The sequence below is a fragment of the Mesoplodon mirus genome, assembly GCF_964341445.2.
Source record: "Mesoplodon mirus genome assembly, chromosome: 6".
In the NCBI taxonomy this organism is placed as follows: Eukaryota; Metazoa; Chordata; class Mammalia; order Artiodactyla; family Ziphiidae; genus Mesoplodon; species Mesoplodon mirus.
Window position 1 is genome coordinate 16,447,770 of NC_138982.1, and position 17,618 is coordinate 16,465,387.

The 17,618-nt window shown below is 43.6% G+C and overlaps 1 protein-coding gene across 3 annotated transcripts in view; it reads right to left on the minus strand.

Moving 5' to 3' along the window:
* Nucleotides 1–17,150, minus strand: part of CLRN1 (clarin 1) — a gene marked incomplete at both ends in the record, with an annotated part of 38,717 nt that extends 21,567 nt beyond the window's left edge. For all 3 annotated transcript variants that reach the window (XM_082625563.1, XM_082625562.1, XM_082625561.1), the window contains one exon: nt 16,898–17,150. In XM_082625563.1, the coding sequence (XP_082481689.1) occupies nt 16,898–17,150 (253 nt within the window). The remainder of the gene's footprint in view (nt 1–16,897) is intronic.
* Between the last annotated feature and the right edge of the window lie 468 nt (nt 17,151–17,618).

Sequence of the window (17,618 nt, forward strand, 5' to 3'; positions counted from 1 at the left end):
ATTTTTTTTTTTGCATATGAATATCCAATTGTTTCAGTACTTAAAAAGCTGACCATAGACTTAACATATGACCCAGCAATCCCACTCCTAGATATTTGCCTAACAGCATTAAAAACATGTCCACTCACAAATCTGTATGTAAATGTTTACAGTGGCTTTATTCATATTTGCTAAAAACTGAAACACATCTTAAATATTCATCAACTGGTGAATGGACAAACAAGCTGTGACCTGTCCATAAAACAAAATACTACTTAGTAATACAAAGGAACAGACTGGGGGTGCATACAATAGGATGGGTGTACTGAAATGCATTATGCTAACTGAAAGTAAGTGAATTCAAAAGGCTGCGTATCGTATGATTCCATATATGTGACGTTCTGGAAAAAGCAAAATGATAAGGACGGAAAAACGATCAGTGGTTGCCCAGGGGTGGAGGGTAGGGGAGGATATTGACCACAAAGAGGCACCAGGGATATTTGGGGGGTAATGGAAGTGTTCTATATCTTGATTGTGGTGGTATTTACATGCCTCTATGCATCAGTCAAAATTCATAGACCTGTACGCCTAAAAAGGATGAGGTGTATTGTATGTAGTTATACCTCTATAAGCCTTACTGAAAACAAAAAAAAAGCAGGAGGAACAAGGTCTAGAATGAGCAGGGTCCTCCAGACGGGAATGATAACCTCAGCAAACGTGACCATTTGGCATGGAGGAAGGAAGAGCTTAGTTAGAGAGAAGAAAAGGATCACTGGGCCAAGAGTCAGGCACCCAGGTTCTGGTCCACTATGGGACCCTGAGCAGGCTAATTGGTCCCTCTTTCTCTCTGTAAAATGAGAGTGTTCCATGGGCAGCCTGGGAAATGACCAGGCATTTGAAATTTGACAAAGGAAGTTCATGTTTCAGCTTCTTTTCTAACTCTCAGAACTCCCTAAACCTTGATTTCCTTATCTGAAAAATAAGACTAATCCCACCTTTCTCTCCCATCTGTGAGGATTCAATGACATGAGCGTATGGAGAACCTAGCGCCTGGTAGGTGTTCCATAGAGGTCTGCTGTGGTGCGCCCCTAAGGCCAATTCCACCACAATCCACCCCTTCCCAATTCCTCAAAGACACTGCTGAGGAATTCTCTCCTCTCTCTGCCACAGCATCAATTTTCCCCGTCTGTTAGATCATTTCCATCATCACACAAACATGCTATCATTTCCTCATCTTAAAACAAAAAATCTCACTTAAGTCCTTCTCCAGCTATTACCCTCTTTCTCCGTTTCCCTTACAGCAAAAGCTCTCAGGGAGTTGCCTACACTCTCAGCTCTCATTCCTCTCTCCACTTTCTCTCTTGAACCCATCGTACTAATGCTACATTTCCCAGGGCACCAAAGAGCTTCCAGCTGCCAAACCCAACGGTCCATCTTGCTCCTCATCTTACCTGGTCTACGTTTGACACAGCGGCTCATTCCCTCCTCCTGGAAACGCTTTCTTCCCCCTGGCTTGCAGAAACTGCACTCTCCTGGGTTTGCTACCTCCCTGGCTACCATCTTGAACTACTTTGTTGGTTCACCTCATCTCCTGAGCCATCCAGGGGACAACTCATTCCTTGACCTCTTCACCCTCTTCCCGTACTCCCCTGGTGCTCTATGCAGTATCAGGGCTTTAACTGGAAGTACTCTCAAGCAGATGTTTCCAGCCCAGACTTCTCCCTGAATTCCACCCTTGCATGTCCTCCAATTACCTACTGAACGTCTGGACTAGGATATTGAATAGGCATCTCAATGTGTCCCAAACTGAACTCATAATCTCCTCTTCTCACCCTTGCTTCCTTTAGCCTTCTTCCTTTAGCAAGCCTTTGGTTGCTGGCAGTCCGATTCTTCCTTGGCCTCATCCTTGATTCTTCTCTAACTCTCACATTTCATGTTTAATCCATCAGGAAAACCTCCTGGCACCACCTTCAGAGCCTGACCACATCTCCCTGTCTTCACTGCTCCACCTGGTCTAAGCCACCACCATCTCTCACTTGGAGGACTGCAAGGGCTTCCTAACTGGTCTCCCTGTTTCCACCCTTCCATCCTGCAGTCTGCTCTCAACCCAGTAGCCAGTGGAATCTTTTAAAAGTGAATTGGGGGCTTCCCTGGTGGCGCAGTGGTTGAGAGTCCGCCTGCTGATGCAGGGGACACGGGTTCGTGCCCCAGTCCGGGAAGATCCCACATGCCGCGGAGCGGCTAGGCCCGTGAGCCATGGCCACTGGGCCTGTGTGTCTGGAGCCTGTGCTCCGCAACGGGAGAGGCCACAACAGTGAGAGGCCCGCGTACCACACACACACACACACACAAAAAAAAAAAAGTGAATTGGGTTATTTCAGTCCCCTGCTCAAACCCTTCTAGAAAATTCTAATCTCACCCAGAGTATAAGCCAAGTCAATACAATGGCCTACTAGGCAGTACATGATTGGACCTCTTGTCAGACCTCTGACTTCATCTGCTACCTGTTTCCTTGCTTGGTGTGCTCCAGCCACTAGTCTCCTTACTGTACTTCAAACGAGCCAGGAACACTGCTACCTCGGGGCCTTTGCACATACCGTTCCCTCAGCCTGTATATTTCCCTAGATAACTCATGGCTTGCTCCTTTACCTCCATGTATTTACTTAGATGCCACTTTCTCGGGGAGGCCTTCTTTATTTAAAGTTGCAACCCCCTGCCCAGTCACCCCCCCCACCCCCGAACTCCCAACATCTTGTGTTGTTTTTATTTTTCTCCATAGTAATTATCCCCATTTGATAAGTGGTATATTTTTACTTATTTGTTTCTTTGTTTCCCCCATAACATGAGGACAGGTGCATTGGTCTGTTTTATCCACTGCTGTATTCCTAGCACCTAAGAATGCTGGCAAAACAGTATTTCTCAACCTTTTGTTTTCACTGTTGCTTCTCATCCAAGGGGTCTTTTTAGACATTCCTTCTAATCACCCTCCACTTATGAAATTTTAATACCACAGATATATTGTGTATTGGTTTCTGTATTGTATTTGTATATGTACTTTATACACATATAATACATACTTTCTAAGGAGTAAGGGATATTTTCTTGCCCCCAAGAATCAATTTTCACCTCCTTAGGGGGTTCTGCTGCTGTGGAGAATGCATAATGTAGCTTCTGGACCCAGATGTGTTGGATGGATACGTTTTGCTTGGTGTAGGATGCAGGGATGGAGTCTGGTTAGCAGGTTTGGGGGTTCTTGGTGGAAACCAGTGATTCTGATGGAAAGGAGTTAGTGCCACATCGGTGAGGAGGGAAGGAAGGAGAGGAGAGGACCGTACAGATAGCGACCTCAGGGCCAAAGGAGAAGAAGAAGGGTGTTGGCAGTTTTAAGTGTGATGGGAGTTTCTGGTTGAGAACCAGAATTTGTCCTTTGAGTCAGGCAGTCACTGGTGACCTTGATATAAGCTGTTTCTGGGGTTGGTGGTAATAGAAGCTGAATTGAGTTTTTGGAGAGAATCTGGGACAATGCGGAAATAAAATAGAATAGTTGCCAAAGGGATGGTAGGAGCCAGCGTGGTTTTTTTTTTTTTTTTTTCCTTTTAAGAAGTTGAAAGACCTGGCTGGCAACTGGAATGGAATTTCAAATCTCTTTATTAAAAGAAAAATTTTAATCCAACATACTTGGGAGATTGTCAACATGTTAAATGGAAACTGATGGCTGTTTAATAACAAGGTTTAAGGTTTGGGATTTGTGAAAGAATCCGTCGCAGACTTGAACATGACACAGCTCTTTTTTGTTAGCAGGGCAGGAGGATGGGGGAAGATGGACTTGCTCTCTCCATATTTCTGTTAGTTTGAGCAAAGGTCCAACTGTTTATGGGGGGATCTTATAATTGAACAACATTATAACAGTGAAATGGAAATTAAGATACAAATTTCACCCACAATCTCACCAACATAAAAAGCAAGCTTTTCCTTTATTTTTGTTCCTTTCAAATCTTTGTCCATCTTAATATTTATTTCGTACATTACTATCATCATAATGAAGTTTTAAGGTCACATTCTGTTCTTTTTACTCAGAATATAAGCATTTCCCATGTCATACAGATTGTCTTCATAACTACCATTTAGATAACTACATGGATTTTCCATCAAACCAATGCAGTATTGTCCATTAGGTAGCCTTCCATTATTTCAGTATTATAGCTAATGCTTCCATGAACATTTTCAAGCACATACCTTTTTCTCTCTTATTATGAGGGTGGGTGATGAGCAGGAATAACCTTTCTGGATGAATTCCCAGGAAAGGAATTACTTGGGCCAGCATGCTTTCTAAGAGAATGCTATCTAGATATGGAAGGGTCAAGGGAACCTAAAGATGGTGAGTTATAGTCTGTAACATACATGTTAAACTCCTGGTTCAAAGCTCAATTTCCCCTCTGTGAAGTCTGGAAAGTGGAGATTTCTGACAAGATATGGAGTCAGAAACAGAGCTAGAAGAAACTAGTCATTGGACTGACTCTACCAATAGAATAGAAGGCAGCCAAGTCACAGGAGGGAGAGGAGAGAAAGGGAACCCATATCACATAGCTCGCTCAGCACTGAGGAAGGCTGTGGTACCCTCATGACTATGGTCTACTATTATGAAACAGAGCTGAGTAAGTCACAAGTTAATGACTGGGAGTGAAAACGCAGTCACAGGGATGCTCTCTTTAGGAAGTTTACCCTCCTGCTGTCATTTGGCCGGAGGGGGGTGGGGCTCTATTCCTTGGGCTGTGTGTCTTGCCTCTGGTCTGTGGCACCCCCATTTCTGCAAAGCCTTTTCCAGTCTTCCCCTCTTCTGTCCCTCGTCAGATATTACAAACCTCCCCCCGCTTTTAAGCACCTGTCACATCCCAACTCCATTTCCCTTAGTCTTCTCTGCCTAGCCTACAAAAGGCTCGAAAATATCTAGCGAACCGAACTGTTCCATTTCACAGAGAAAACAGAGGCTATCAGAGGAATTCCCTCAACTTTTCAGTACCCCAGGGCCACCCTTGTTTTTGGTCCAGGCCAACATTCCCTCCATTCTTAATGAAAACCTTTTTTCTCCTGTCCAAGGCTTGGCGTCCTCCCTGTGCTCTCACACCCTTTTTTGCTTCACAGCGTCCTTCCTAAATCCCCTAATTATCTACGTGTCCTATCTGTCTTCAGCTTTTTCCTCCCTACTGGTCTATCCCCTCAGCATAGAAGGATACTCAAGATTCTCAAGATTCTCCCATTGCGCACGTGCACATGTACACACACATGCACACACGTGCGCGCGCACACACACACACACACACACACACACCCTAGCCTGGCCTTAGGACTCTTCTAACTACTCCCTGACCTCAGTCTTTCTTTGGGTCCTTACATTTCATTCCTTCCTCAGCTCCTTCAAGAACCTCCCTTCTTAAAGGAGGACCACTCCATCAAGCCTGCTTTAGCAAAGGTACCCCATGATCGTCTGTAAGAGTGACAAGGCTATCTTCGTTGTCTCCCACGTGATGCCCCTGTGGTGGTCAGGACTGTTGACCATTGCTTCCTGGTTGAAGGGTTCCTCCCACGGTTCCCCCTCAGCCAGTTCCCTCCCAGCTCACTGATCATCCCCTCTCAGTCTCCTTAGCAAGTCCCTCCTCCTCTACCTGGAAATATTGGTGTTTTCTAGAACACATCTTCTTTTGCCTTCTCATTCGATTCCCCTCTCTGGGAAGCCTCCTCTTCAGCTGTAGCTCCAACCACCACCTCCAATGTGCCAATTCCCGGCACTGTGCCTCCGCCCCAGCCTCGCTCATGACCTCCAGATCTGCGTAACTGACGCAGTCTCTTGTTGCTGGCCCATAAGTGAACCTCATTAAACATGACCCAAAGTAGCTTCATCTCTCTAAATTTTCCCCTTCTGTATTTAGCTTGGTGGATGATCACAACCGTCCCTCCAGAGGAAATCTGGGGTTCATCCTCTGTCACCAAGTCCTGTTGATTTTTGCTTCTGATTATCTTGGAAATATCTGCTCCCCTTTCCAGCCCTCTGACAGTGCTTTGGTTTGAACCTCCAGATCTTGGAGGAGCCTTCTGACTATCCTCCCCACCTCTCTTTTGGTCTTCTAATCCATCTTCTGTTCTGACACATACCTGCTAAACATCCTTAAAGGGTCTCCCAATGCCCACAGGATAAAGCTAACTGCTTCCGTTCAGCAAAACCCCTCACATTCTGGTCCCAGCTTCCTCTCCAGCCTTACCTTCCTCCTCCACCTGTCTCTCATGCATCCTCTGCGCCCTGGCCACAGTAGGTTCTTCATACAGCTCATGCTGTTCCTTTGCTCAGAGTGGCTTCTTCAATGCCATTTAGTGAAATCTAACTCTAATCCTTCCTTTCCTTGGATTTCTCTGTGCCTTGCCCTGACAGAGAGTAATTCTCCTTCTTTGAGCTTTCTGAACATTCATGGTGATGGTAAAGGGTGCTATTCCACCATCCACAGTTCTAGTTCTTCCCCATTCTGTTCTCACGATAGGATTGCACGTTTTGGCCCCTTTGGAGGCCCCATGTAACAACCTTGGCCAAGAAAATATAGTGGAAGTGGCATGTGTCAGTTCCGGGTCGGAGAATTTAGTTGCCAGTGTGAGAGCCTACACAGCTCTTTGTTGCAACCACTGGTGACATTCCAGATGGTGGCTGCATCCTGAAACAGACCTATAGCTAATCTCTGATGAATACATACTGTGAGCAAGAAATCAATCTTTGTTGGGGTTTTTTTTTTTTGGCCACGCTGCGCAGCTTGAGGGATCTCAGTTCCCCGACCAGGGATTGAACCCGGGCCATGGCAGTGAAAAAGCCTGGAATCCTAACCACTAGGCAACCAGGGAACTCCCATTCTTTGTTGATTTAAACCTATAACATTTGGACGTGTTCGTTATTAAAACACAACCTAGCCCTTCTTGACTGAGGAACCTGTACAGCTCTTATAAGTGGTCAGTTATTTAAAAACACTTCTGCTAGATTCTTGGTTGTTTCGCTTATTCCCTTTGTGTCCTCAGAGTCTAGAAGAACACTTGGGCACATAAGCACCAATGATCTTTTTCTGGGGGGTGTGAGCAGGATGAGGGCACATATACTCTAACTTACAAAGAATTTGTGTCTCACATGTGAGGTTACATTGTTTTCAGTAGATATTGGAAAGTAACAAGATAAAAAAACTGTTTTTACTAACTGCTAAGTATGTTCTTTTATTACTTGCCATTAATCCATGTTTTATTTGATTGCTATAAATGTATGGCTTTCATTTCACTTGCCTTAAAATTTATTTGATTTCTATCTCCTGGGTTCTTCTGTTATATATATATATATATATATATATTTTTTTTTTTTTGCTGTACGCGGGCCTCTCACTGTTGTGGCCTCTCCCGTTGCGGAGCACAGGCTCCGGACGCGCAGGCTCAGCGGCCATGGCTCACGGGCCCAGCCGCTCCGCGGCATATGGGATCCTCCCAGACCGGGGCACGAACCCGTATCCCCTGCATCGGCAGGCGGACTCTCAACCACTGCGCCACCAGGGAGGCCCTTCTGTTATATTTTATCCTGAAACTTGGTTCTCTTTTTATCTCTTACTGATTCCAGTCTAGCAGTCGTATCTTTCAGCCTGCAATTCTTAAAACAGGGATCAGTAAACCCGGTCTAAACCTATGTTTAGGCACTAACCAAGACTATGAGATGGTTAGAATATCATGCATGACCAAAGCAAGAAGGGCGGGGAGCTGGGGGGAAGAGAGAAAAATAGCCAGGCATTAACCAAAGGACAATATGGCAGGTTTGGGAAAGCACAGCTTTTGGAATTAGGAAAGTCTGAGATTAATCAGTTTTTTCCATTTACTGCTCATGGGGGCCCCTGCTACCTCAGCTCCCTTACCTGTAAATGTGGGTGGTAATAGAAATAAGTCACAGAATTTTTGAGAGACACAGTGAGATCACTTATATGGGAGCTCTTTGTAAATTTTATGTAATCGCTTAAATATTTTTTAACATGACGAGAATGGCAGAAGAGTTGTAGTTCCACCAAGAGCGGTGGATGTAAGAACTCAGTGCGGCGAGAGTGCTGGCATTTTCAAGTCTCAGCCTTGACCACTGGGAGGGAAAGGAGTTATTTGGCCCACAGGTGGGGTCATATCTGTACAGTAGGATCTAAGATCCTCCCAGAGGAGCCCTTAGGTTACATGCAAGTCAGGCAAACTATCTTGTAGCTCGGAGGTTTTGTTTTTTTTTTTCCTGACCTGGTGGGTGACTATTGCTGTACGTAATCCAAGAACTTTGGATTGAGAGTTAATCACTTCTTTGCTACCTGTCACACACTCCCCTCAGTGTCTGATCTACTGTTCCCATTCTCGCTTCTGTTTCCCTTGTGCAATTGCTTGCACATTCTCTGTAATGGTTGTCTAACATGATGCTTGGGCTGATGACACACCTCTGAAGAGGACTCCTGACTCTTAGAAGGAGCAGGGCCCTTCCACAGGAGACACGCAGGTGGAGGCCAAGATATTCGCTTTATTTCTGATAAAGTGTTGAAGAACGTGGTTTAGATCGTCCACCCGGTTCCGCTGAGTTAGGAGCCTCCCCCCCACTCCCTGCCAGCCACAGGCAGGGCTGGACAGCCGAGGGCCTCCCTATCCAGGGCAGAGCTGGCTCCTTACCCTGGCCAGGGGAAGAGCAGACTCCGGTAACTGGTGGGCAGACTTGGAAAGAGGGGAAGGCTTCGAAGCCACTGGGGCTGGGAGCCAAGTATGCTCAGTTTCTTACTGCAAACCCATCCATCAGATCTCTCATTCCCTCCGAGGCCAGGTGGGTGTGGATGAAGTGTGAGACCCTTCACAGAAATATGCAGCTAAAGGAATGGAAGGCAAGCATCCCCACTCAAATTTGAGCAGAAAACCCCCCAGCTGGGTGGAAACAATACTAAATACTGCTTCTCCTCACTGCCCTCCTTCTGGTGACCTGCCCAGCCCTAACACTGAGGGCTTCTGACTCTTGGCCTCACCTGATTCTACCTGTTTTGGCCGTCATCCACCGCAATAGTTCTCAACCGTGGCTACACATTAGAATCACTTGGGGAGCTTCTAAACCATCCAGTGCTCAGGCCCCACCTCCAGAGATCCTGATTCAATTGGTCTGGGATGGAGCCTTGGCATCAGTAGTTTTCAAGACTCCCCGGGTGATTCTAAATCACAGCCAGGGTTACAGATCACTGATCTAATGGTTTAGGTCGTGTCGACACTATTCGTCTTCATCTGGCTAGATGTAAACTGCAGGTAACACCATCTGTGAAGCTCTCGGAATGAAGGCAGCCCCTCTGGTAATGATGATAGCGATGGTGCCGCCACTTCCTCCTAGATTAAAGCCGTGATGGTAGCTTCAGAGGTCCTGTTTTTCTTCTCCACTTGTCCTTCGCATAAAAGGTAGGTTTCAAAAAGAAGTTGTATTTGGCCCCTTGGTGCTCAGCTATTCATTTTCTTGAAAGGGAATAAGGGGGAAGATTTCTTTTCTTCTTACAGAAATGCTCTTGATCTGACTTTCCCCTCAGCCCATCTGCAGCCAGTCATTATGAAAATCCAGCAAAAGACATTCCCTGACATAAACTCAATGCGTTCATCTCCTTTAATATCACCCCTAGTCGCACACCCAGGTATGGAGCCAGGCTTCTGATGGCTCTGTGGTCAGGGAGAATGGAATCCGTGACCCCAGCACTTAAAAGGAGGAGACATGATGATACGATAGAACCATTTAAAATACAGTCTTCTTGGTACCGCGCCTGAATTTCTCTCAGCTGAACTGTATGTACCTGACTCCAGCCTATTGGAAGCAGCCCCATCAGTGAGTCTTAATGACCCACAGTGGCTGAGGGACAGCAGATGCTTTGGTGCATCTGTGTCTCTGATAACAGAATCCATTTAACTGCTCTGAATCCATGGGGTATGATTATATTGGGGTAATAACTCCCAAGAATGGCTTTGCCACAGTTATAACATGCTGAGAGGGAACGAAATATGAATCCTGCCTTCGTCTGCCAGGTACAGTTAGCTATTCGTCAGTGCTGTCATACCTGTAATAAAACAGCATCACACGACAACCAGTCTGGGTGTTCAGCTGCATGACTAGACGAAAGGCACATTTGTCACTGTTTAATTTAGATGAGTTTTGTTTTGAAAAGAAATATGCCGTTAGCTTTATGAAAACCCTGATATAGTTCAGAGATTAAAATGAGTTTTTATTTTTCATCTCTTGAAAAAAAGAGATCTGGATTTATACTCATTCTATCCCATCTATCCCATTGATTCCTCATAAAAAAAAATACTAGTTTTTGTAGTGAATCAAATGTACCTTTTTTTTTTTTTTCCATCCCTGCCTCTGTTTTGAAACTGTTCATGTCACCTCAGGAAGGAGGCTGCCATTTTCACTATTGCTGTGGTGAAGTATTTATTGTAGTCCAAGTAGCTAACTTTGAAGATCATACCATGTGGGTTTTCGTTGGCAGAGATTTTAAATCAGCTAACCACATGTGCGGTCAGATATCTCTGCCTGCAACGTAAACTGTCAACATCAAGGTAATATAATTACATAACCCATGTGACCTGCTCAACCTAGATTCTTAAACAGGCTTGGCTTGACAGTTTTACTTTCCAAAGGTCAAAGATTGGGAATGAGATATCAGGGCCACTGAAATGTGAAATAAAGAGGAAATGAATGAATTCAAATCTTAAGGCCAAGTACCATCACCTGGTCACATGAGAACTACCTCTTGTGAAGCACCAATATAATTGTTTCTCATCTTTGAGGTTTTTTTAAAAAAATTGAAGTATAGTTGACTTCCAATATTATATTAATTTCAGGTGTACAACATAGTAATTTGATCTTTTTATAGATTATACTGCAAAGTTATACAATATTGACTATATTTCCTGTGTTGTATATTATATCCTTATAACTATTTATTTTATAACTGGGAATTTGTACCCCTTATCCACTTCCCCTACTTTGCCTGCCCCACCCAGCTCCCGTCTGCTAACCACTAGTTTGTTCTCCGTTATCTGTAGGTCTGTTTCTGTTTTGTTGTATTTGTATTTTGCAATTCACCGCATATATAATTGAAAACACATGGTATTTGTCTTTCTCTGTGGGACATTTTACTAAGTATAACACCCTCCAGTTTGATCCACATTGTCACAAGTGGCAAGATTTCATTCTTTTTATGGCTGAGTAATATTCCATTGTATACATAAAACGTATCTTTTTTTATCCATTCATCTGTTGATGGATACTTTGTTTCTCTATCTTGGCTGTTATAAATGATGCTGCTATGAACATAGGGCTGTGTATATCTTTTGGAATTAGTGTTTTTGCTTTCTTGGATAAATATCTCGGTGTGGAATTGCTGGATTGTGTGGTAGTCCTATTTTTAATTTTTTGAGGAACCTCCATAGTATAGTGGGTAGTGGGTATACCAATTTACATTCCCACCAACAGTGCACAAAGCTTCCTTTTTCTCCTCATCCTCACCAACCCTACATAATATTTTAAATAGGTGGTGAAACCGAGTCCTACTCTTACATTTTCCTCAACTCTTTGCATCCTTTTTTGCATATTGTAAGGAGCCAGAATGTGGCAGAGGAACGAGCAGATCAAGAATTTCAATCCTAGGTCTGCTACCTACTAGGTCTGGGTCTTTGGGAAGGTTTTGTGACCTCTCTGAGTTTCCAGTTTCTGTATTTGTTCAAGAGAAGTAGCACCATAACACCTCCCATGTAAGGGTTGGAGTTCATATCTGCAAAATGCCTGGCACCCGTGAGACACCCAATAAATGGGCAGCTGAAATTAGTATTTTTTTCTTTTGGATTGTCTGAAAGTCCTTGGGGAAGATGAGTCACCCTCAGAGACTAAAAGAGAAGGCAGAGCAGCAAATTGTGAGGACAGTTTAGGAGTCATCCTCCAACAGGTGAAGTTCACACTCCAGGGTTAAGTTCTGGAAGTTCCACTGAGGACCTGCCACATAGAGCCTCAGAAGCAGCCCCGTCACGTCAGCCTCTACTTCATCTCTCAGGAAAGCCCAGGTCAATGGCTTCACTGGCTGTTAGAGTGGAGGGTAATTTAAAGGGAAGGAAGGTGTGTGCATGTGTGTGTGTGTGTACACATATGTGCAAAATTACAATTGTCAAAGAAGGCTGATTTTGTGGATTTTTTTTTTCTGGTCAGGGTATTAAAGGTAGTTGTTAGGGAGGAAAGAGAAATTAACATTCTTGTCCTGTACTAGCCAAGGTGAGCCAGAAGTTCCTTTTCTCAAAAACATCTTTTCCATATTTATCGCTAATTTAAGGATGATTTCTGCTTAAGTTCTGCCTTTGGGTGAAGAATACCCGTGGAGTGTTAGATACACTAGTCACTCCTCATTTCTTGCCATTATTTACCAGTTTATGAAATCAGATTCAGGCAAGAGGAGCTTTTCAGTGAGAATGGAACAGGAGTTTCTAGGAAAAATGAAAGAAAAAAAAAAACGGAAGGAAGTAAGGCAGCCTCTCCCTGCCTTTTGATTTTCTCCCTTTTTTTGCTTTCTCAATAATTCTCTCTTAATTACTTGAGTGTTTATGGCTGTTCCTGCTCTTTGGAACCCACTAACCCATTTCCCTAGAATTCCAGAATTCCCCATTTTTCATGTTCTCCTTTTTTAACCTGCAATTTTCTACACAGAAAGTAAAAGGTTAGGACAGGGGGGAAAAAAAAAGAAGCATTCACTTTGATAATGAAATTCATCTGGGTCCTAATAAATGGTAGGTATTTCAGAATCCTTCACTTTAAAACTCAGGAGCTTTGAAAATGAAAGAGCCAAGGCACACAAAACTCACCACTTCTAATGATGGTGGCTAAAATCTGTCAGTGGGGGTTTCAAGCAACTGAAGCTAGAAGAGTCATGCAAATGTAAAGCTGGAACGGCCTTGTCTAGAACAGCCAGCCCCTTGTTATATAGATCATAGAGTGTTTGAACTGCAAGAGACATTAGAAAGAGCCTAGTTTCACCTCCCATTTTATAGATGCAAGAACTGAAAACCAGCGAAGTGACATAATTTGCTGGAAGTCTAACCTCTAGTGAGTGGCAAATTGCATCGCCAATTGCTTAAACATTTACTAAGTACCCCTTTGGGACAGGCATCATGCTAGGCCCTGGTTTGAGGGAGAAACGGGATGGTTTGAGGGATACACAGCCCCTTGCCTTCTTGGGGCTCCGGGCCTCCGTGCAGTGAAATACACATCCTTAAACGCTTTTAGTACAAGGTGATTTGAAATAACAGAGTGGCATTAAGCTCTGGAAAGGATAAAGGAGGAAACAGTTATTTGACTGTGAGCATTTGGCTTTCCCTTCATGCCAGTGCTTCCTAAACATTACGATCTGCTATCCCACTAATCACTTTTCCCCCCAATGGGAGGAAAACAACATCACAATTAGCTGGACTGTTTTTTTTTTTTTTTTTTTTGCGGTACGCGGGCCTCTCACTGTTGTGGCCTCTCCCGTTGCGGAGCACAGGCTCCAGATGCACAGGCTCGGCAGCCATGGCTCACGGGCCCAGCCGCTCCGCGGCATGTGGGATCTTCCCGGACTGGGGCACGAACCCGTGTCCCCTGCATCGGCAGGCGGACTCTCAACCACTGTGCCACCAGGGAAGCCCAGCTGGACTTCCTTTTAATGGGTGAGTGAGACTAAACAGTAGCCCCCCCCCGCCCACCCCGAGCTAAAAGGCCAGAGGGGCCCTGCATGCTGGATGACACAGTACAGGTGGCTTCCTTGCCCCCCTCCCTCCCACCAGGTAGTCTTCCTCAAACTCAGTAGGTGTCCCTCCTACCCGCACCGTGCCCGCTTCCACGCAGGCGGTGTGCTAAGGAAGGGGGGAGAGATAAGCATTGTTACTAGAAGGAGGTATGTCAAAGCCCCTTGCAGCTCCGCCATGTGTAGGTAGGGTGATGGGAAAGATGCAGGTAGATCACCTGGAACAGGTGGGAACAGCAGAAGACAGGAGTCACACTTGCAGGGGACCATGGAGACAGAGGGCCATCTCTCAGTGTTGGTCACAGAGACCCTGAATCCCAACTCTTCTACCCCAAAATATGTTTGAGAAGCCACCTGCTTGCTCACCGAAGTAGTTTCAACATTCCCTCTGCAGTCTGGGTCATCTGCCTCATCTGGTCAAGAAACTCTGCTTCTCTAAACTGTGAAGTCAGCTAAATTTCTGCTAAGCTTTTTCCAAATTTTCCATCGTAAGGTCCAAGATGCTTTAAAAAGTCTGACTCAAGTTGCAAGCTGTGATACGTGATTGGTTACATTTTATTTTTCACATGTCAAAAAAAATATTCCATATGTTTTCCCCAGCTCATTGAACTGTCTTGGCAATGAAGAGATCAGCATCTCTAGGAATGATTGAGACCATATGATTCTTGGGTATCATATTTTGATGATGCTCTACACCGTTTCAAACCAAAACAGAAACACACCCACACACCCTGGGCTCAAAAACTGGTACTTTTTGTCTTGATGACTACATTTAGAGTTTAAACATCATCATTAAAATTTTACAGGTGACATATCAGGAAAAACTAAGCCAACCAGTTGTGTTGCCTAGAAAGAAAAACAGTCCTTCATTATAATGAATGAAATTGTGTGCTAGGTATGAAGGCTAGTGACCTCAAGAAGATGAATCACTGACCCATAAATGGATGAGAATCAGCCAGAGTAAACGAGGCAGAAGTTTTCCCAGCTTAATTGTGCATGCTGGCAGGGAAGATTTTTGTGATAATTAAAAGAGATAGAATGGTCAATAGGGAACATTTAATAGGAACAAATATGACAACATCGCCTAACTATTTTTCTGGTCCATTCTTCATCCTCACGTTATACCATACATCTGGGTTTTAACAGTGACACATACATTGCACATAAAAATAACACAGGTAAACTTGTACAGCAGAACCAAGCAAAAATTCATTTAGAATAAGGACACTGTCAATGCCCAATTTATTCAGAGTAAATCTCCAACTAAATTTGCACCGTCCAATGCAAGATTTTCTTCACTAGGCTGGGGAAAATGTTCAGAGTATCATGGGGACTAATGCAATCCTGTGAGATAGGCTAGGGTATTGTTTAAACCCCACCAGCTCTGTGAGTCTTCACAGAAAGCAAAGGGGCACCTGATTAGAACAACTTCATTATAGACAGGGCCGGCATAGGACACAGCCATAAAAAATCCTTCACTGAACCAGAGAGGACTGTGGCCCTGTGAGGATTAAATGAGACAAGATACGCATAGCGCTTACTGTGAAGTAAGTGTTTAGAAAACATATTGTTTTGGAACATGTCCTGTGCTATGAGTAAAGTTTATCTTCATTTCACTGTACAAAATGCAGAGGCTCCAGAAAAATCCCCGTAGGCTCCCTGCTTTTGTCTAGGTTCATTTGTGAGAAGCTTTACTCACACTTTAGCTGCCAATGACTCATGGTTAAATCGTTCCACTCATCTTTTTTCCTTTTTTGTTTTTTAATACAGTTGCAAATCACGTGACATTCTGCTTTGTATTTTTTCCCCCCTAAGGGAAGCTAAGCAACTCTAAGAGCCCCATTACCTTAATGAACTAAAGCCATGCAGTGAAAAGGGTGGGTATCCACTTCATCAAATCTAGTAGATGATAATTTCTTGAAAAGCTGAAGACTAATTCTTGGGGATTTTCTGGAGCCCTATGCAAATTCATATCACTTAACAGCCTATGTGAGTTGAAGGTTGGTGTCCAATGACTGCTAAGAAATTGTCAGGAATGTTGCAGAAATATAAATAGGCCAGCACTGAAATTTAATTAGACACTGCATACGTTAATAATAAATTCAATTAATTTAGCCTTCTACCTATGCTAGAAAAAAAATACCCAGGCAAAATAAGAATTCATTTTAAATGCCTCAGTTGGTAACCTCCTTTCCCGAAGAGTGATTTATGCAGTAATTTCCTGGCTGTGTCTTCATAAGATTGTTCCAAACCAGCCCTTTTGAAATAATAATAATTTCTGAATGTGCACTAGGAGAGATATAACAAATGACTTTTTATTAATTTTCATTTAATGAATTGCCTATTCACATGGTAATTTTTTTAAAATTCTCTTCTTAAGATAAACAGGTTGTAAATACTACAGGTAACACTTCCATTTCACAAATATCGCGACAGGAAAATCTGTCTCATATTCTGTACGTGATTCGAAGGTTAATCAGTGGCAAATTTTCTATCCTAAATAGGCTTCTAATTCTTTCCCAGTTAGCACAGCATATCATTTTAAATTTCTATAGTCAAATGTTCCAAATTGGGTAAGGAAAAAAAAAAAAAAAAAAAGAATATTTTTCAACAGCAAAGCTCCTAGGAGGGAAAATAAGGGTGTAGACAGGAAACAAAGTTCTGTGCAAGGGGGAAAAGCAGCTAGAGTTGGTTAAGGAGCCCATGACACTGGTTCTTTTTTAAAGACCAAAACCAAGATCATCTCTTACAGCTTTCCTGCTGCACAAGTTCCTCCCTTTTAAAAAAGGAGCCCATAATTTCTTACATAAATATTAATATTTAAGAATTTTAATTGCTTTTCTTTTCAAAAAGTTTAATTCCCTGGCAACTCATGAACTATAAGTTGTCAGAAGAAAAATAGCAAGAATGAAATAATAAAAACAAAATAATAAAAACTAGGAAGAAGAAACTGCTCAGAAGAGACCTAGGTATTTCAAATAGTTCATACCTGTTTAAAAAATCCTGCAATAGACAGGGCCAGGCTCTTAAAAATAATTTCTTACAACACTTGGAAGAGTTTGCCTAAAGTATTAAATAATTCAAATGCAATAGTTACTTACATGAGAACCGAAAGGGCCTTGCTCCCAGCCCGCATAGCCTCACGCCCTCTCCATGGAAAAGCCCGTACTGCATCTCGCCCATGAACTTGTCCAGCTCCTGCCCCGAGGCGTTGACGAGCAGAGCCCCAGTTTTACAGAGGAAGGTGGCTTTGATCCACAAAGGTGTCCCCAGGGCTGTCACAGCTCCGAGGGCACACACAAAACTTAACATCCCAGCCATGCAAAAAATAACTTTCTTCTGTTGGCTTGGCATGATGAGAAATGGCTCTTGTGAGGGTGAGGTTCAAAAACCAGACCTTTGTGACCGATGAGAAGTGACTGCCCCTTTGACTGCATTTATTATGGAAGGTGAACAGACAGAACCCCGCTGAAAAGGCAACTTCACCATCGACGGCGTTTCTCGCCAGGTTAAATGTCAGAATGCCAGGATGCAGGTGGCTTCATCACGCTTACTTGGTTTTTTTCTCCTTTTCTGCTGCTGCTTCTAATTTGAAATCTTTGGACTAAGAATCTGTAAAATAAAACTCTTTCAAACTGCCTTCAAGTATCTCCTCTTGTGTCCCTTGGTAACAGAGGTCTAAGATAACAGATGGAGTCCTCCCTGTAACTTGATGAATGCCTCCCCTCTCCTCTGCCTTTTGTCTGATTGGGTGAGTTGAAACTTTCAGAAACAGGCTTGGCTCCTATGGTAAATTTTCAGCAACTTGAGAAGTTCATTTAT